General features: G+C 39.4%; 2 protein-coding genes across 16 annotated transcripts in view; one reads left to right on the forward strand and one right to left on the reverse strand.

Moving 5' to 3' along the window:
• LOC121919574 (coiled-coil domain-containing protein 150-like) overlaps window positions 1–21486 on the reverse strand; it is a 475343-nt gene that overhangs the window by 224921 nt on the left and 228936 nt on the right. The window lies entirely within an intron of this gene.
• The window catches only part of ANKRD44 (ankyrin repeat domain 44), a 188760-nt gene that overhangs the window by 151253 nt on the left and 16021 nt on the right, over window positions 1–21486 (forward strand). For all 13 annotated transcript variants that reach the window (XR_006101511.1, XR_006101510.1, XM_042446280.1 and 10 more), the window contains 10 exons: window positions 758–829; window positions 2360–2561; window positions 5237–5315; window positions 6157–6274; window positions 8953–9169; window positions 10106–10193; window positions 13913–13996; window positions 15044–15189; window positions 17385–17467; window positions 19465–19547. Coding sequence is in view for 11 of the 13 variants with exons in the window: in XM_042446280.1 (XP_042302214.1) it covers window positions 758–829; window positions 2360–2561; window positions 5237–5315; window positions 6157–6274; window positions 8953–9169; window positions 10106–10193; window positions 13913–13996; window positions 15044–15189; window positions 17385–17467; window positions 19465–19547 (1172 nt within the window). In the remaining 2 variants the exon portion in view is untranslated. The remainder of the gene's footprint in view (window positions 1–757; window positions 830–2359; window positions 2562–5236; window positions 5316–6156; window positions 6275–8952; window positions 9170–10105; window positions 10194–13912; window positions 13997–15043; window positions 15190–17384; window positions 17468–19464; window positions 19548–21486) is intronic.

Consider the following 21486-nt stretch of genomic DNA (forward strand, 5'->3'; position numbering starts at 1 on the left):
ATTTATATTGCCCCACCTCTCCCTACGGATCGAGGCGGGGTTACAACCTGATAAAAACCTAGAATACAATCATAAAATCTGATAGTCAATTCAATAAATACATCAATGGGTTATTTACAGAGGATCATCATCACAATAAGGGTAGTATCTTAATCAGGTACAGAGGGATAAGCCCACCGGAAGTGCTCCGTCTTGACTGCATTCTTAAAGATAGTGGATTGAGGCTTCAGGCTTTCAGAATATGCCAATGGAAACCACTTTTATGTGATCAAGAGCAAAGGCCTAAGTTGATTTTTAAAAAACCAAAATACCCACACCTGTGTCTCCTCTCCCCAAGGGGCACTTACCCCTCAAACCTGAATTTCAATCAGTTGCTTGATTATTATTTTTTTCTAAAACTTTGCCCTGCAGTCACATATATTGGCACAGTACAGACCACTGAAAATGGCAGCCTGCCGGCACCTGTTTTTACTTTGGAGGGATGGCACAGCAGTGCGGTCCCTCACCCTAATATCAGCGCCAGCATGGCACTTTTGTGCTGTCTGTACCACACCACTGTTTCCCACAGAAGCACTTTGGAAAATTTAGCAAGTGTTAACTTAGCTTTCATAACTTTACAGTATCTTGGGACATGTTTCCTTCGTTTTTTGGTTTCTACTATGGGCTCTCCTTTTTTGCTTTTCCCATTCACATTTATGCATGTTATCTTTCCACTGAGGTACAAAATTCTATTACTTCTTTCTTTTATTTGTTGTAGCTTCTGGAAAAAACCAGCAACGTTTTTGAAGAATCAGATGCATCAGCTACAAAAAGCCCTTTGCACTTAGCTGTAAGTATCTGGATTTAGTTTAACTGTCTTAACTCAAATAGTCATGCAAAACTAAGTTTTATTAAAACAGTATTAAATGTATTTAGCACATATGTGTCTCTGTAAGTCAGGTTAGTGACTTGTTAAGGTCTCCCTAGTGACCTTTAGGGTCCAAGTGAGGATATAAGCCATGGTCTCCTAAGCAGTAAGTCGAGCTCTTTAGTCAGTACATCACTGTGGTTCTTCCTAAGTTTCACTCAGCTCAATTGAAATTGAAAACACCTGAAAAATTAGTGTCAGAACATTGGTGTGATGACAACAGAGTTTTTCATTTCAATTTTATTTTTTAATTTATTTATTAAATTTATATCCCACCTTTCTCCCAAGGCAGGATGCAAAGCAGTTTACAATAAATTTAAGCAGATTAAGCTGAAATGTTAGTATACAAAAGTTTTAAAATGTTAGAAATATGATTAAAAACAGTTAAAAACATTTAAAACTTATTTCAAACATAATCTCCAATAAAAGATTAAAAATATAGCACACCACTTTATACAGTGGACCCTTGTTATCTGCTGGGGTTTGGTTCCAGGACCCCCATGGACACCAAAATGTGTGGATGCCCAAGTCCTATTCAATACAATGGCATAGAAATATATAAAATGGCCAAATCAAGGTTTGCTTTCTGGAATTTATATATATTTTAAAGTAGTTTCAAGCCGTGGATGCTTGAATCAGTGGATAAAAAAATCAATGGATAAGGAGGGCTGACTATACAAACTTATTACTGCTCCTTAATTAAAATTCAAATGCCTGCATGAATAAAAATGTCTTCACTTGCTGGTGGAAACAGAGCAGGAAGGAGGCCAATTGGACCTCCTGTCGAAGCGATTTCGACAGCCTGGGAGTGACAAGAGAGAAAGCTCTCCCTGAAATCCTCACCAAACACACCTCTGAAGGGCTGGGATTGAGGGTTTGTCTACACAATTAAAATACTTATTTTATTCAAATAGAACGTGTCCCAACCATAAGCAGGTCGGAGAAATGTGGGTTTTTTGCAGAGTTGGGAACATGAAAATCTCAAAAGTTTTAATCAGTGTATCTGCGATTATCTGTGAGGATGAGTATTATTGAAGGTGTGGCTGTCTTCTTTGCATGTATTCACATGGTTGTGCATTTTCAGCACAGAGAAAGCAAATAGATGCAAAGTTGTGTAGGAAAGTGAAGACAATTAAACGTCAACGCAAATGCGCAAAAATGTGCAGCAGTTCATATAATACAATTATGAGACTAGCCCTGAGAGAAAGCCCTGTCCCCCAGATCTTAAAAAGTTCACGCTGGCTTGTATGAGGAGATGGTCTTTCATGTTAGTGAGGGAAACAAATATGGGAGACTATTCTCTTAATATATATTAAAAGCCTTCCTTTCAGAAGAACGTTTGGTAATCTGAATGATTCCTCTACAATGAAAAATCTCAACTATTACCCCAAAGTCTTAAACTTAATTGATGGATAAAGTGCTTTGATTTAAGTATCCAGTTTTGACCTTTAGGCCTATAATGGTCATCACCAAGCCTTGGAGGTGCTTCTTCAGTCTCTGGTAGATCTGGACATTAAGGACGAAAAAGGCCGTACTGCCTTGGATCTCGCTGCATTTAAAGGACACACTGAATGTGTTGAAGCTCTCATCAACCAGGGTGCTTCCATTACAGTAAAAGATCATGTCACTCAACGAACCCCGCTTCATGCCTCAGGTAAGTTACTCTAACATATTGGTTTGAGGTGCAAAAAAAAAATTAGTGTGAAGAATAGAAGAACACAGGGGCCCTGGAGTAGAAGAGACAAGCCAGTTTTTAAAGTGAAGAGCGTTTTACCTCTGTGACACTGGGAAACAGATGCAGCAGAAAGGCACCTAATTCAAATCCACATACTCAAGCCACTATTTTGGATTATAGCCAGTTTTCAACATAATAATGCTTTGTATGGGAGCTAAATTAATTAGACTTCTCATGGAAAATTACTTTTTCACTTAGGTATTCTGTCAGTGAACTTGTATGAGGAAATGTAAATGTAAAAATGCGTGTCTCATTTCCCCTTCAAACTTCACTGAATAATCACCTAATTCTCACTTCCCCCTCATTCTTCGCTAATGTGGGCGACGTGTGCTGAACTCAAAATGTACATAAACTCTTCTTGCTGAACAAAAATCTTCCAATAACAAAGTAAGGGAGTACATTGACAGCCACTTCATTCCCTACACTGGAAATCTTGACTAGGTATCTAAAATAATTATTTGTCCTTGAAATTATTTCCAGTTCCCAAATTGCCATAATTTATTGCAGTGGTGCTTAGCCCTTTCTGGGGACATCATTTCTGCATCTACACTGAGGAGTTTATCACACGGGGGACAATTGAAAGTATAAACGGTGATTAACCTGTGATAATCCCACAGTTGTGCTAATGGTTTTCACACGACATCATGTTCAAAGCACTATTATCCTGTGAATAACCTGTGATAATCCTGCAATTGCACTAATGATTTGCTCACAGTGTCAAGATGGAACTTGATTAAAGTGCCATTATCCCATGAATAACCAGGCAAGAAACAGCATCAAATCATTCACAAGATTTTCCCTAGAATGACTTTTTTCTTTTTATTTCCTGGTTATTCCCTGGTTATTCATGGGATAATGGCTCTTGTGTTAATCTCATTTTAATTGCATTTTAATGTCAATTGCGTGATTTTCACAGGTTAATCACTGTTTAAACTCCACATTTTCCCCCTTGTGATAAACTCCTAAATCTCCTAGAACTGATTGTAGGCATTATTTTGCCTGTTCTCTGGTTTATCATTGAATGTGTGCTTCTCTTTCTCTGTTGTATTTATCTGCACACCTTCAGACAAACAGAACATATGCAATCTTTTGTACTGACAAAATGCACTACCTCAGCATGGCTTGACAGAGACCTCTGTTGGCAGAATAAAACAGATACTGTTTAAAAGGACTTACCAATTATGGGCATATTAAATTGGGTACAGGAAAAAAATCATGGTCTCAACATTTGTTGGCCATCTTTCTTTGCATGGTGATTCTTGTATAGCAGCCAGTATAATGCAATAATATAGATGTGTGCTTATATGAGTGTGATCACCTATACGTCTGCATATCATATAGAATTAGTATGGGTTTTTTTTCCCAGCTCTTCAAAACAAATTTTTCTTTGCTCAGAATGTCCACAAATGGTCTCTAGGCACTGTGAAGGGCATTTACACTACATTTGGAACTTCACTACCCTCTGCCCAGGAGTCAAAATGAAATTTTGCCACATTTCTTCAAAACGTTTGTACAATGAGCCCTTGATATCCACTGGGGTTTGGTTCCAGGACCCTCACGGATACCAAAACCTGTGGATGCTCAAGTCCCATTATATCCAATGGCAGAGTAAAATAGTGTCCTTATAAATGGCGAAATCAAGGTTTACCTGTTGGAATATATATATATATATATATATATATATATATATATATATATTCAAGCCATGCATGCTTGAATCTGTGGAAACAATTATGGTTGTTTCTCATTTTGTAGGACTTCGCTAATGCCCTAAAATGCCTTCTATGGGCCCAGGACAACCCCCCTCCCCCCAAAAACAAAAACACACCCGTGTCCTCTGTAGGGCTTTGGAGATCTTTTGGAGGGAGGGGGAACCTGGAATTTTTTTGCAGGATCAAGGGCAGTGGAGGATGAAGCCCTCCAAGTTCTCCTAGAGAGCTAATGCAGCTCCCTAGTCTTCCACAGTGGCACACTCCTGCTCTGCGTCATCAAACAATATTACAATTAGGTGCAAAATGGCCTATAGATGATATCTGTTTGATTGTTCCAGATTTATTTAGCTTTTCTTATTATATGTGAGCATTTTTTACTTTCCCCTCTTTCTTTCCCTTATAGCTTGTGTGAGCGTGTGTGTGTGTGTGGGGGGGGGGGGGTAATTTGATTTCTTTTTCTCAGAAGCCTCCCACGATACAGATCTATCTGTTCAGCTGAAAAAATTACAAAACTTCTCCCTTATTTGGGCTCTATCTCATGACACAGTTTCAGTTTTGGTATTCCACTTCCACTGTTATGCCCACATCCTATGAAATGTTAGGATTTGCAGCTTTGGGAGGGGCATTTAGAATTCTAAGCCAGGGAGTTCTTGGGCCTCGAAACTACAAATCCCAGAATTCCCCAGAATGTTTCCATGGCAGTTAAAGTGAAATAGCAATGCTGTGACAGGGCTGTGTGATACGGCCCGAAAGATTTGGGCATAAACATACTTGGGAGAGCATATCTAGAATGTTAGACACTTGTACATAGTTATCCATCTATGTACATGCACAAGTACCCTTCATTTACTTGCAGAATGCTAAAACGTTTTTCCTTTGTAGTCATTAATGGACACACACCATGTTTACGACTTTTATTGGAAGTAGCAGATAATCCTGATGTGACAGATGTGAAAGGACAGTAAGTTTAGTTTGTTTTCATATGTTTGTGTTGCATCATTGACTTTGGGAACATTCTGAGCACTATCATTTTGAATACAGGGCTCTATTGCCCAATTCAGAGGTCTTCTGGTGCAACAATGGATTGCACTTTTGTAGATGCCCATGAAATGTGATGCTCTCTGACTCAGATGACTAGTTTGTTAGTTCTGTTGTAAATAGTGCTGAAGGGTGGTTGGGGGCAGAAGGGAGAATACAGCAGCTGTTATTCCCAGCAGTTCATGCACAGACAACTTCACAATTAGACTGCTGCAAAGTGCTCTACATCGCGCTTTCTTTAAAGGCTAGTCAGAGACTGCAGCTAGTGCAAATTGCAGCTGTTAGATTGATGTGAACTGTGCAGAAACCATATAGTATTAGTTTTAAATGAATTGTACAGGGACTAGATTCTAAATAACACATACCAGAATCTTTAAAACTGGTGCTTCCCTTCCTACATGATAGCTACAGTTTGGAAACAGCTTCAGATTGGGAATGGTATCCTGCATTCTTTATCACTGGAAAACATACTGATTAATTCTAATATATAAAAAGTATATTGCCGCTGATAATGAAAACCACGATCACCTCAGGGCCCACTGTGAAAACCATATGGACTCTCCAGATTGGTCAAAGGAGAAACACTAGAAATTATTGGAAAAATGCAGGGAAGGGATAAGCTGGAAACAAATTTTGAATATATGATACAGTGGCAATGACAGGAAGGGAATAGAGTTGCAAGGTTTGGAGAAAATGATAGATAACATGTTGCCCCAAACCCACAGAACTGGAATATACAATTATGGTTGTTTCTCATTTTGTAGGACTCCGCTAATGCTAGCTGTGGCTTATGGGCACATAGATGCTGTTTCCTTGTTACTTGAAAAAGAAGCATCTGTAGACGCAGCTGATATCCTGGGATGTACTGCTTTACATCGAGGGGTAACTGTTGATTATGAAACACCTTATCCTATATTTTTACACTATGCCTTTTGCACAGATGTTCTGAAATGTGTACTGACCACCAAAGTGTTTCAGTCTGAATGTTGAAACTTCATCTTGTAAAGCAAATGCATATGCAGGTTGATCTCATATAGCAAAGCTTCTTTTAGGCCCAAAACATACAGGCAAAATGACATGGCCTCAGACCATGTTGGGGGCGTGGCATTTAGATGACACATGCCCTGAAAATGGACAGAAGCCATGCTGGCACAATGCCATCCCAGAAGAACCAGCCAAGAAGGAGCTGATAGAATCTGCTCCTTCCAGCGGCCTGGTTCAGGACTGTGGCAGCTGCCTGGATTGGGACCAGGCACATCAAACAGATATCATAGCTGTGACCCCGGCGCTAACAGCACCGGAGCAGCACAAGGCCACTCCACCTGAGTCTTCTGTTTCACCACTAAGTCCTTTTATTGTATTTGACTAAAAGCCATTACAAGCCACATAAGCAGATATAAGACACGTTATTTAAAAGAGAATGACCATGATTCAGAAACATAATAAGTATCCTGCTGGATTTCATCAAAGACCTATGTAATACAGCATTCTGTTATTATATTATTATATGAAAGTATATGAAAGGAGTGGCCCCATATCTGCACCTATAGCCCTTTGCAAAGAACAGCAGAGAGCCCTGTAAAATCCTACCATTTAGTGGTGTACCATTGTACAACATTGTTTTTTTTTAAATCTCTGTACAGTGAATATTCACAAATATTCTTGACAAGAACCAATTAAAAAAAACTGTCAACTGTTACCCTAAAAGTTGGGAGCGAACTTGGGGTCTGCACCAACAGTGCCAGCATCCCTTTGGTATTTTGGAGCAATTATTAGCTCACAAGGAGGCCTGTGTGAGAAGGGTAACGGCAGGGATCTTTTCACCTTTGTATACCAATACTAGCTGCAGGGAGTCTCTGGTTTCAGTGAGTAAAACAGTTTTATTTAGAAATACGCAAAGACACAAAACCAGTGCAACCTCAAAAAACGGAAAGAGTGAAAGATTGGATAGTGAGAGGTCAGGAATTAGAGGGGGTGATCGTGAGCATTCCTGATGAGAGGGGTCCACAGAAGTGGTTCAGAGAGCATTTGACAGTGAGAGAGACCCTCTGTGCAGACAGGGCCTGCAAACAAATCATGAGCACACGAGGCTAGAACTGGGGCTGATATTTATATAAGTTTATATTTATATACAACATCAAGCTTAAAGGGGTACTAGATGCTATCTCATGGTGTAACAAAAGCTTTGATGGCTTTCCCATGGAATTGACAAAAGGATTCCAGAGCAATTGATGGCTTTAACTCTGGAATGACAAAACATTGATAGGATTTGAGACAATCCCCGTAAAGGTGAATAGAAACACAGCCTGTTGTGAGATGGGGGTATGGTCTCTAACTGTTTTGTGATGAGACTCACTTAGTCTCCATTGTGAGAGGAAGTGTGAAGAGCTGGTGGGTGGGTGGGTGGAGTAACCAACAGACCCATTTAACTTTTATTTTAGTACTATTTATGTCTCCCACACTTCATGAGGCCAATATGACCTTTTGCCTAATTTCCAAAGGTCATTGTGACCTCTCAGAAGCATGCCTGACGCTAGATATCAAATATGAAAAATCCATATACAGCGCAGTAGCTGGATCTTTAACATTTTGGGACTTTTTTGCTCAGTAGATGCAACAGAACATCTCTCAAATTTTTTTATACAAAAACTATTCGGTTTTTAAAAATAAAATAACCATTTTTTTTGTACAGAACCAATGTGTTTTCAAAGAAACATTTTATTTTGAACAAAACTTATTTGCTTATACAAAAAATCCTTTGCATAATTTTCATTAAAAAAACTGGCATTTAAAAAACCTTCAAAAAATACACGAAATCTCTCGTATTCTTGCCCACTGAGAAGGAAACAGTTGATATTTTTGATCTGCCACATGAGAAAAAAGAATCAGATATTTACAACACTATTAATGAACCACTCCAAATTAGTGTTTCAGTCTCTCATTACGGAATATTTGCTTGATCAATGAAACCACAGTAATCTGCAGTCAGTACATGGTGGCTGATGCTAACAATTTCATCCATTCAAGTCAGTTGACTGGTGATTTAAGTGGCCACATAATTAGTACAATCATGTCTGAGTGTATTCTTTTGAACAGCATTGTAAAGAGGTCAGAGACACCCATTTTCAGAAGCATAGTCACAATGGTTTCCTTTGCACTGAGCTTTCAGAGAAGTCAGAGAACAGTCTTAAAAGCCCGATATCCATGTTTCAAAGGATAAGACATATAAAAAGAACTGATAGTTTCTTATGGAATATCCAGAGAGTTTTTTATTGCTTGTTGTTGTGTGCCTTCAAGACATTTGTGACTTATGGTGACCCTAAGGCAACCGTATCATGGGGTTTTCTGGCGCTGAGAGTGTGGGTTTCCATGGCCCAGTGGGGAATCAAACCCTGATCTCTGGAATCATAGTCCAACACTCGAACCACTACACCATGATGGCTCTACTGCTGAGAGTAAAGCACCCACTTCCAAGAACAACTCTTCTTGGATTAATACTGTTTTATTACAGTAAGTTTTCTCTTTACAATTATTTTAATAAGCATGTTTTTATAAATCAGATTATGACAGGACATGAGGAATGTATTCAGATGCTGTTGGAACAAGAAGTATTGATTTTGTGTAAGGATGCCAGAGGCCGGACACCTCTACATTACGCAGCAGCCCGTGGACATGCCACATGGCTGAGTGAATTAATGCAGTTGGCGCTTTCAGAAGAGGACTGCAGTTTTAAAGATAATCAAAATTACACACCTTTGCACTGGGCTTCTTATAATGGTAATCTTTTATTTCATACTCATATTTAGCTGCATGTATTAGGGATAGTGTGGCTATCTGGATACAAAGTGAGTTCACTTGCTTATGAAACAACAATTGTAGACTGTTTGAAATTCTCAGCATAGTATTCAGTTAAGCATGTGTAAGTAGCTAAAGTGTGAATGAAATCCAGGCACAGAATTATAATCAAAAAGTAAAAAGAAACTAAAGTTTACATGACATTTTAGAATAGGAAGTGGAAAAATATGTTTGTTAGTTTTGAACTGTTTTTAGTGTAATTTGCCTTTTGTGTGTCTTCAAATTGTTTCCAAGTTATGATGATCCTGTCACACAGAGTTTTCTTGGCAAGATTTGTTCAGAGGAGGTTTGCCTTTGCATTTTTCTGAGGTTGAGAGAGTTTGACTTGCTCTAGGTCACCCATGGGAGTTTTTATGGCCCAACAGCAGTTTGAACCCTTGTTTCCCCAAGTATTCAAACTACTACAACACACTGGCTCTTGTAACCTTCCTAGAAAGCTGTTAGTAGCTGAAAAGCAATCTATAAATACAATTAGAGATTGGAAAAGACACTGTTCAGGTTAAGCAGGCATAGCGATTTTGGGAGCTGTAGGTGAAATAACTTTTCTAAACTCTGAATATACTAAACAATAAGGAGGAGGAGCTGTAGCATAGTGATAGAGCACATGCCTTGTATGCCTGCATTCCAAGGTTCAGTTCCTGACACCTTCAGTTAAAAATTCTCTGGATTTAGGAAAGACCTCTGCATCCAGATTGATATGTCACTTGGAATGGCCAATACAGAACTTGAGGGATTGACTCTATATGAAGCAGCTTCATAGGTTCAAATGTTAATCCATATTATTCAGGCTATTTGAGTTATAAACAATCCAAAAGTAATTTTTTGCTTTCATAACATTAAACCTCTTATCTCTTACAGGCAATGAAAGCTGTATAGAGGTACTGTTGGAACAGAAACCTTTCCGAACTTTTAGCGGGAACCTTTTCTCCCCACTGCACTGTGCTATGTAAGTAAAAATGTCAGTGTCCAATCTTACTTTAATCTGTATGTCAAGAGAAACTGATAGTACATGGGGCATTAAAGCCCTAGGAACAATAGAATTCTCAGATCATGGCATATTCAACAGGACATGTAATCATTTGGTTTTAAAACACCTCCTTAGCAAATTATTGCATAGGAACGAACAATTTTCACATCATAGTTGCACTGTATGACAGCATGAAAGTGTTCTGACAAATTCAGAAATATGTGTTTAGTCACTGTGAGGACAAAGAAATAAGAATCACAGATTGTCACAATCCTGCCTAATTCTTCCAATTGTTAAATTATATAAACATTTCATTTTGTCATTCCAGGAAATAAATTACACTCAAAATGATTCTAGTGTTCATATGTACTGGAGAACACACCACCATAATTTATGCATTTTTGATTGTCAGCTCTTCTGACTATTTAAAATGGTTCTGTGGTATTTTCAGTATAAAAAAACCAACCCTAAAGCCTTAATGCACAAGAAAACAAAGGGAATACAGAGTCAGAGAGTAGCAGGTTTCTTCATGCTTTACCACATGACATCGTAATGCTTCAATTCTCTGCCTGTGAGAGACACTTTTAAAGGCATGTCTTTTATCTAGCTGAAAAAGTCAGTTTGACAAAATACATGCTTTTACAACTATCTCATGCAGGAAGAGAATTGAAGTGCTACAACATCATGCAGTAAGGCATGGAGAAAGCTTCTACTTTCCAGCTCCATTTCTGCTTTGTTTTCTCATGTGAAAAGGATCACTTTGCCTGCTCCCCCTTTTGAATAACGAGAAATAGATACCATTACTTAGGAAGATGTTAGCAGAAATGAATCCAGAAAAAGTAATAACTGCCAGTGCTGCGCTACTCTACCTAGTTACTTGTGAAGTTCAACAGAGGCCATTGGAATTTACCCATATAACACTGGCAAGACTCCATCCCATAAGTTGTTTTGAGCATTTCCACTATGTTCACAAAGACACTTATGAATGAATAGCGGCCAGTACATAGCATGAGAAAATAATGTGCTTTAGCTGCCTCCACACTAGAAATGTAAGGTGAGTAGGAGCTACAAACTGGTCCCCAGAAATAAATATTTATCACCTTAGGTAAAATGAAGCTTTTCAATCATACCATTTCAGTCATAGGGGAAAGTTACATTTCATGTGTGTAGCGGGAATGAGCAAAGAGGGAGGAAAATGGGACTGTGCTACTGGTCCAGAATCTGCCCCCAGAAGCATTTATTATAATTCTGTGAAGAATATCAGGCACATCCACCCCCCCCCAAAAAAGAATGAACTAACTGTGATGTGTATGTATGTGTGAAGCAGCTTGGTCTGTGATTTACAGACAGAAGTACCATATATACTCGACTATAAGTCGACCTCATGTATAAGTCGAGGGTAGGTTTTGGGGCCAAAACTATGGCTTTTGATATGACCCGTGAATAAGTCAAGGCTAAAACTTAGGGGCATGTAACAAAGGATCTGTGAAGCTAAGGAAAACAATGCCAAAGAACTTCCAAAAACCCAGCAGATATAACTAAGCTCACACTAAAGGCAGGATGGATGAGAAAAAAGAGCGAGGTCAGTGCTTCCAGGACAGATTATACCCTTGTCTTTTACCAGGTATGGTTCTCCCTTTTAAAATAAAAGTTAAAGTACAGTACTTACATTGACCCATGGATAAGTCGATCCAGGTTTTTTGGATCAATTCTTTGACTAAAATTTCTAGACTTATACTTGAGTATATACAGTACTCACCCTCTTAGCTTTTCCACATTTTGTTGTATTCCAATTTTGAATTGAAATTTATTTTTATCACTGTTGTTAACCCTTGGTGTACACAAGATACAAAATATTGTGAAAGTGCAAAATATTTTTATTGTGACACAAAAGTTAAGTTAAAAAAGAAAAAAACCCTAGTGTTTATGAGTTACATAAGTATTCACCAACTCTGCTATGATATGCCCAAATAGCTCTGTATGCCCACTGCCTCCAAAAGTCACCTATGTAGTTGATTGAGTCTAGCAATGTGCAGTTCCATTGCTGCATGATCTCAAATTCAAATACACCTGTTTCTGAAAGGCCACAGAGTTTATTGAAGAGCATACCTAAACAAACGCCATCATAAAGACCAAGAAACTATCCAACCAAATCTGGAATATATTTATGGAAAACCATGAATCAGGATTGGGTTATTTAAAAGTATCTGCAACAATGAGCATTCCACAGAGCAGATTTAAATCCATTATTACAAACGAAAGAATATTTCTCAACCAGAACTCTGCCTAGGATGGCCAACAAAACTCAGTGACTTGGTAAGGAGAGTGTTATTTGGAAAAGCAACCAAGAAGCCAGTGGTGGCTAAATCCACAGATTGTTGTATATTTATCTTGGTTATGAACTCTCTCTCCCTCCCACCCGCCCCCGGTATGTGAATCAATCTGTCTGTCTGTCTGTCTGTCTGTCTGTCTGTCTCTCTTCTTTAAGTTGTTCTTTTTTTCTCAAACTGGGAACAGTTAGGGAGTGTAATTACTCCTGGGTGATGACACGACTGTGGGTGTGCCATTATTGAGGCTGACTGCTTCTTCCGGCAAAATCATAATAATATCTAATCTACATAATGCATGAGTAGTGTGATGTAATTAGAATAAAAACGTCCTTTCCTGTCTTTCACTTCTAAATGCTTATATTCCAGTGAGTCCTAGCCCTTGAAGCTTTAAGCTGTACAATCCAATATGAGTCTACTCTAAAAGGAAACCTCTTTTAGCCTTGATGAGACCTGGAGCTGGTGCAGATGTTCACCTTCCAGTAGGACAGTGGCCCTAACATACAGCCAAACTGATACTCGAGTGGCTTAAAAATAAGAATTCTAACGTTTTAGAATAGTCTAGTCAAACCAACACTCAATCCAATCTGTGACAAGCCTTCAAGGTCCCCACTGGTCAACACTGGTCCCCATGCAGTGCCATGCACACTGGTGTGATTTTGCTAAGAATGGACAAAAACTGCGGGATGCAAATGCATTAAGTTGCTAGAAACTTGCAACTGTAATTTCTGCCAAGGTGTTTTTACCCATATTGGTTCAAAGAGTGAATACTTATGTAAGCAATAAATGCCAGTTTGTTTTTGTTTACCTAACATCTATGCCACAAAAATATTTTGCTCCCTTCTGTGTTAAGGGTCTTGTGTAACAATACCAGTTCATTTCATTTCAGTTATAGACTGTAAAACAACAAATGGCACGGGATGAGTACTTCTGAAAGTACTGACTATATTTGCATTTTGCAATTCAGGGTATGGATAGGATCAATATAAATGCCAATTGCCAAAGTTGAAATCCTAGATATTATGGCATAGGCTTGTTCCATAGTAGTACAGTAGGCCCTTGGCATTCACTGGGGTTTGGTTCCATGGCTACCAAAACCTGTGGATGCTCAAGTCCCATTAAATACAATGGCATAGCAAAATGGTGTCCTTATATAAAATGGCAAATCAAGGTTTGCTGTTTGGAATGTTTTAAAAAATACTTTCAAGCTGTGGATGGTTGAATCTATGCATAAAGGATCCATGGATATAGGAGGCAACTGTGTAAACCATGGAGAGAAGATGTTCTAAATACGTTATGAAACAAATGGCATAGCTGACGTATTAAGAAAGATGATTACATTTCAGTGTATAAACTTCTTTTTCTTAATAGAATCAACGATCATGAAAATTGTGCATCACTACTCATTGGGACTATTGGTGCTGGCATTGTAAATTGTAAAGATGACAAAGGAAGGTAAGAATTACTTGTATGAGGAATTTTTGTTGGCAGTTTTCAATTTAAAGATTATGTGTTGGTGTCACTCTGTTGATGGAATGCTCTGTGATTCAACAGTGTTCCTGTCAGTGGTGTGAAGGATGAGGCTTTTCACAGATTTCACTCCTTCACACTACTGCACCATGCATTGTTTTAAAAATTCATTAGCTCTCTAGATGAGATTTGCAGGATGCAAGCAGCTATAGAGGAAAGAAGGAAATGCCAGAAATCTCTTTCTGTTTCATTTGCAGTATCTCCCATTGGACTTAATATTCTTTGAAGGGAGGACACTAATTGGGTATAACCTGATAGGTTTGAAATGTGGCATTGATTAACTCCTTAAAAAGATAAAATTAAGGAATCCCCAGAGAAGCAGTGCTGAACACAATTTAAACCCAATGCTTACTTTTGTAATATAGAAATGTACAGTACTCTCTGTTTCATTGGCTTATCCAGACTTGAAGACCATCTTCCTTTCTTATAGATGATTAACATCAAATGTTGATTCTTTTTATGTTTCCAGTTCCACTTGCACTGAAGAACTGCATGTGATAAATTAATGTTTGAGTAGATTTAGGGAAATATGTTTAGTAGACACCCTACCCAGAGTACCCCCATCTTACAAGGTGAGGGTTGTGGCAACATGAATCGGGGGTCTCTTAGTTGAGGTTCCTGTCATGGGGAACTCCTTGCTCATTTGAACTTGTTGGACTCCCAGCCTCACTGCTTTAAATCAGTGCTTACGTATCTATGTATTCTCTTTCACATTTGAGGCAAACTATTTTTGTTGCTGCTGAGTCTGTTTTTATTATTTATGGTTTTCCTTTTTGTATTGCACAACTAATTTTTAATTTTGGAAAAAAGTTTTTTAAACAATCGTAGCATAGTATTGTGTTTATTTTGAAATTTTATTAGCCAATTTGTATACTGGACACAGAGGTAGAATTAAAATATATAATGCGAGCAATCAATAATTCAAGTAGATTTATTCCTCAAAAAGTTCAAACTTACTGTGTTTCTTCTTAGGACACCACTTCATGCAGCAGCCTTTTCTGATCACGTTGAATGCTTGCAGCTTCTTTTAAGCCACGATGCTCAAGTAAATGCTACAGATAATTCAGGGAAAACACCACTTACAATGGCGGCTGAAAAGGGGCACATAGGGGCAGTAGGTAAGTAGTTGGTTGCTGGGAAGTGATAAGAATTAACACCTTTGTATAAATCTATAGATATTCTATGTCTGATACAAACAAGATAACTTCATGCAATTAAAATTGCTCCTTTTTGTGATGCTACACACCTTTACAATTTTAATTTTAAGCACTTTACTAAAGGTTTTGCTATGGTGACATACAGCCTGATAGCTTTGTAGAATTTAGAAAATGCAGATTTTTACACTCTGGATTTTTAAACAACTGCTTCTGAAAGATTGTGAATGGCACACAGCTCCCTCGTTTAGTTGTGAGAAAAGAGCCATGGAAAACTTAGGTAAAAATGAACTAATCTGTTTAGAGGATGCTGCCTAGAGGGCAATTTCTCTGTCTGGCTTTTCTTACAAGTGTGAGAGAAGAATGTACAACCAGTAATCAGCTTAACTGTGTCATGCTACAATCAACAATGGACTGGCTAACATCCGTGTTGGAAGTCCAACTTGCCTAGAGGATGATGTTCAACCTACCTTGGAACAGTAGTGTCAATAGGGTTGGTGGTAGCTCATGGTGTCATCCCGCCATTCACCCCAGTCACACCATCTCTTCTGCTGAGCTCCAGTATTTTAAAGGGGCATAGGTGAACGCCACAGCCCATTTCTGCAAAAAGATGTTTGGGGAGCAGAAGTGTCACACACACACCCTTAGAGTGTCATCTGGTGCTGCCCATATCCCCAGAGCCACCATCCATATGATACTACTGTTTTGAAATAGATTGTATTCCCTCGAAAAACCAGCTTTCTAGTTTGAGGATGCTGTTAGACCTAGCTTCTATTACACAAAGCATATTTGGTCAGTTTAGGCTGATAGGCTGGTCACAATTATGCAAGCCCAGGTAAAATTTTGTTTAGATTACTGGAATGTGTTGCATATAAGTGTCCTTTGAGTTTTGTTCAGAAGCTAAAGTTTAGCCAAATACAACAACACACTTATTACCAAGACTGGATGTATGGAATATATCTCACCAGCTTGCAAATAGTTATTGCTGGCTTTGTGCCTGTTTCTGAACACATTTTAAAATGCTGACCTTGATCTCTAAGGCCTCAACTTTCAGCCACCTTTTGCAGCCAAAAAGCACAGCCTTTTTTCCTGAATCTGTGTGGGGTCTCAATCTACCAGACTCAGAACTTCATTTCTGTAATTCCATCCCAGATATGTACATCTGGTGTATTTTCGGTTTTTTGTTTTGATATTTTATGTAGCCTGTCTTACTAGATGTCCAAATCCAATAAATCCCACTATGTTCAATCAGGCCTAGTATATAGAATCATAGTTGGAAGAGACTATAAGGGCAATCCAGTGCCATGCAGGAAATCACAGTCAAAGCACACACACCCCAACAGATGGCCATCCAACCTCTCTTTAAAGACCTCCAATGAAGGAGACTCCACCACTCTCTAAGGGAGTGTGTTCCACTATTGAACAGCCGTTACTGTCAGGAAGTTCCTCCTAATGTTGAGGTGGAATCTCTTTTCCTGTAGCTTGCATCCATTGTTCCGGGTCCTATTCTCTGGAGCAGCAGAAAACAAGCTTGCTTCCTCCTCAATATGACATCCTTTCAAATATTTAAACAGGGCTATCATATCACCTCTTAACCTTCTCTTCTCCAGGCTAAACATTCCCAGCTCCCTAAGTTGTTCCTCATAGGACATGGTTTCCAGACCCTTCACCATTTTAGTCGCCCTCCTTGGGACACACTCCAGTTTCTCTACATCCTTTTTGAATTGTAGTGCCCAGAATTGGACACAGTATTCCAGGTGAGGCCTGACCAAAGCAGAACACAGTGGCACTACTACAGGCCTGCACAGCATTTGGCCCACAGGCTGCATGCAGTCTGCCAAAGCATTCTGGGCGGCCCATGAGGATGTGGAATGACTTCAAGGCTCATCCACTGCTCAGCCTCCTCCTGTTCCTAATAAGTCTGCTAATAATCATAGTCTTAATGTTTAAGTATTTTATTCTGTAATTCTTTTTTCCTGTAATTTGTGTTACAGTTTTTACTAAAGTTTTTATTTTGACTTTGTAAGCCCTTCTATTAGTTTCTGTTGAACAAAGGATAATAAATTTCTAAAAGGTTACTATATGTAATTTTGTATGAAAATGATCAGTAACAATTTTGGGGAGTAAATTTGTGCTATTTTTGTTTTTGTATTTCTTAGATTTTTTGGTGAACAGTGCCAAGGCCGATCTAACTTTGAAGGATAAGGACTTGAATACATGCTTGCACTTGGCTAGCAGTAAAGTATGTTTAAAAACATTTCACCCTATATTTATGTGTTTGAAACATAATATGAAAAAAATGTGAAAAAATACTGTTATGAACCTAACAGCTGTTGTGGTTCAAAGCAAATGTGTAGTCCAGCATTATGCTCCCACAGGTTTATGGGAAGATCAGTGGTAAGTACTGGTTGAGTCTTGGAGCTTCTGTCTCCCAGCCCAGCACCCGGGACGGAACCTCTAGGCCCCGAGACCCAAGCCCTGGTGCTGGCCCTGGCTCCCTCCACCCCATGGGGCTCTGAGAGAGCCGGGGCCGGGGCTTGATTCTCAGGGTCCAGAGGGTCCATCACGGGTGCTGGGCCTGGGGATACTGACTCTGAGACTCAAGCCCCCACCTAGGCCCCAGGCCCAACTGACTGGGAACCAGACTGCCCCCAAAGCCAAGCTGGGGTGAAGAGAAAAGAGGGAAGCAGGTAAGGAAGGAGGGGGGAGGGAGGGGGGGAGGGAGGGAGGGATGGGGGAACAAGGGTAGTGAGGGACTTTTGTCCCCAATGGTGGGGTGGCTGCATTCGTGATGCCATTGGGGACAATACAAGCTTGCCAACTGCACATGCTGAAATCTACGGAAGGCAATTCCACGGATAAAGAGGGCCCATTGTACTTCATGCAAACCTATGGAAGCCAAAAGAATTCTAAACAGTGGCACTATATTTGCTGAATATGGAAATAATTTTCAATTTTTCATAATGATGAATTATGATAAATTGAATGACACAGGGCAAGGGGAGAATTACCAGTATGTTAAAGAGGGGGGAAATTATTTTTGTAGTTTGTTTCTCAATTGTAATGGACTTTTATTTTGTCATTGAAACATTGGTTTTTATTATGTATTTATAAGTTGCACCAGGAGTGGCAAACTGAATGAAAGGTTAAAAATTGGGGTTTGACCATATTTTTTCCCCTGTTGTTTGGAGAAAGGAAATAAAACCTGTTCTGAGGGAGACATTAATCTTTAGTGATGATTAATAAATTTGGCAGAAGTGGCTTACTGGTGGAGACAAGGTGATAGAGAATTTCTATTTCTTTTTCCTCCCTATGGTGGAACTGCCATCAGCAACTGTTTCTTCTAATCTGTAACAGACTGGCCCAATAGGAATGTCACCAAGCTGTTGGTGTGGCTTCCACCACCTACTCTGCTTCAAGTAGCAGGATATTTTTGAGACCAAAAAAATTGCAATAAATTCAGCCTTGTCTATAATGGTATGCCACTCCCTCCTGTATTTTCTGAAAATGCCCCTAACTTTCTGAAAATGCCCCTAACTTTCATGGGAGAGTGACTATGGTGTAATAGTTTGAGTATTGAACTAGAGCCCTGGGAAGCCAAGTTTTGAATCCCTGCTCAGACGTGGAAACCCACAGGATGACCTTGAACAAGTCTCATTTTTTCAGACAGAGAGGAAAGCAGTGGCAAACCTCTGTAAACAAATCTTGCCAAGAAAACTCTGTGATAAGTTCTCCATAAGTTGGAAATGATTTGAAGAAACATAGCGTTAATGGAGAACAAATGACTTTCCAGAATACCTAGTAACAAGCATGCAGCATGACTGCTGTGGTTATAGCCACTGAGGTTGCCAAATAAAATAAGATGGCATGTCAGATTTTTGGCAAATCCACAAAATCCACAAAATGTCTTTAACTGATAAAGCTCTCTACCTATTTGTATCAGGTTATGTGCACAAAAAGAGCAGTTCAATATTTGGCTACAAGTATCATAGCACTTATTAATAGCTAATATTATTCTCAAATGTGTTGTGCCCCTTCTCATCTTAATATATTTCCCAGTTTGTATGCAAAAGATTCTTCTTCTTGTATAGCTGATATTTTTGTTAATAATGGTGGAGACCAGATGACAAAAACAAAACTGTAAGCATGTAAAGGCATGTCATACTTTTAATGTAACAAATATTGTCAGATTTACCTTGACAACAGGGAATCACCTTTTAATATGTCTATATGTTCCAGGGACATGAAAAATGTGCCTTGTTGATACTTGACAAGATACAAGAACAGAGCCTTATTAACGCAAAAAACAATGCATTACAAACGTAAGTATAACTTAATTTATAGTTTGTTTATCAGTAGCAATATGTAGTGTTGCCAAAAATCTGACATAATTTATACTTCTTCTTTGTGGTCTCTGTGACTCACACAACTGAATTATCCTGATCCTGCGTGGTGCCTCTTCCAGAATGTTCTAAGCATTCTGAAGAGTTTGGGCAGTAGCCCCGCTCACCTCTGGCAGCCATATATAAGGAGTTTTCTACTGAAACCAGCCAGTTCCTTTTTGTCTGTCAGTGTGGCTGCCTGGTCAGGAGCAGTGTTTGCATGCTCAGATTGGAAAGTGTCTTGAGGACTGAACATTGTTGACCTGAGCTTCAAGCCATGTTAGCCCTCAGGGCTTTCTTAGTGCCACTAGCTTCTTCTAAGAAGTGTGCTGAATACAGCACTAAGATTCTGCACTGAGATGGACATTTGAGATACCTTTAGTGTTTGGGCAAGTCCCATCCATATTGTTGCCTTGTGTGCACGCTATATGGTGTTCCCACTGCAGGGCAGGCACAATTGCGAGTGTCATCTTAAAGGTCTTCTGTACAAGCAGGCCTGGAAACCACAAGAGCCTGTACATCAGCAGCGGCAGCTTTCAACATAGAGAGACAAAGTGGGCCCTCAGCATTGAGCCTTGGCTTCAAAGAAGTTTAAGTCGAATATGGAGAAAGTGGCCTCTGCCCCGACAGATGTTGATACATCTTAACGGAAGGCCCAAGTACATTGGTGGACACCATGTGTACCCCTGCTAAGAATAGGATTGCCATAACTGTCTACCTCCAAACCAGGACAAATGTAGGACATATTTTGCAAATGGAGGACACAAACAACTAAAAAGCAAAACAAATAATAAATTCAAAAAGCATTAATATAAACGCATGCTTCTTAGGCATGCTCAAAATGGAGGACATTGCTAATAGTGCCATCTTTCTTTAATGTCTGTGACTTTTGGATCTGGATCTGATTCAGATTCTGTGGTCGTGTCTACTAGAAAGTCTCCTCCCATTGAGTTAGGTGCCATTGACTTTTCCTCCTCAATTGATGATATTAAGGCATTTGTCAATCAGATGCTCCGCATGGCCAAATCTCTTCATATTACAGTCCAGCTGCAACTGTCCAGATTGAGGATCTGGTTTTCTAATGAATTCAATCACAAGTGACCACTCCTGTGACTTTATTAATTCTTCCATATCTCACTCAAGTCATTTGGAAGTCCTGGTTGACACCGTTGTACATTCCATCTACTTCCAGCAAGTTCGAGAGCCTCTACAGGATAGATGAGTCAGCCATTCTTCCTCTAGGAAGCATCCGAATTCTAATTCCATCATTGTCCATGCTTACCAGTTGAGAGCTTCACACTGTCTGCATTGTACATCTGCAGACAAGAAGGGCAAGAAGCTTGATGCCATGGGGAGGAAATTCTACTCTTTGGCTGCTCTCATCTCCAAGATCTCTAACTACTTGGTTTGTATTGGGGCCTACAACCAACTCCTTTGGGAGAAGATGATACCATTCTTGAACAAGCTCAAGGATAAAGGTTGCAAAGGGGCTTTGCCTGTGATCCTCCTGTGATCCGATGTGCACAAGTTTGCAGGTCATCAGATCATGACTGCATGACACTTTGCTAACTGTGGGGGGCAATGCAATGGCTAGGTCGATAGCTCTCCATTGCCATGCTTGGCACCAGGTCTTTCTAACCAAGCTGGAACAGTCATAGAAGATATGTTGGATGCTGCTGCCCTGTTCAATTCAAACAGTGACTCCAGGCTGGAACACACTCATAAGATGTAGTTCACAGTGAGGAAGTTCAGATTCAACCCTCTTGTTCAGTGTTCCTCTAGATTTTGATATGGCAGCCAAAAGTATGGACGATTGTACAGTCCATGATGATCTCAATATTGATGCAGTTACCAACCAGCTGTATTGTTTATTCAAAAA

Source organism: Sceloporus undulatus, chromosome 1 (genome assembly GCF_019175285.1).
Source record: "Sceloporus undulatus isolate JIND9_A2432 ecotype Alabama chromosome 1, SceUnd_v1.1, whole genome shotgun sequence".
NCBI lineage: Eukaryota > Metazoa > Chordata > Lepidosauria > Squamata > Phrynosomatidae > Sceloporus > Sceloporus undulatus.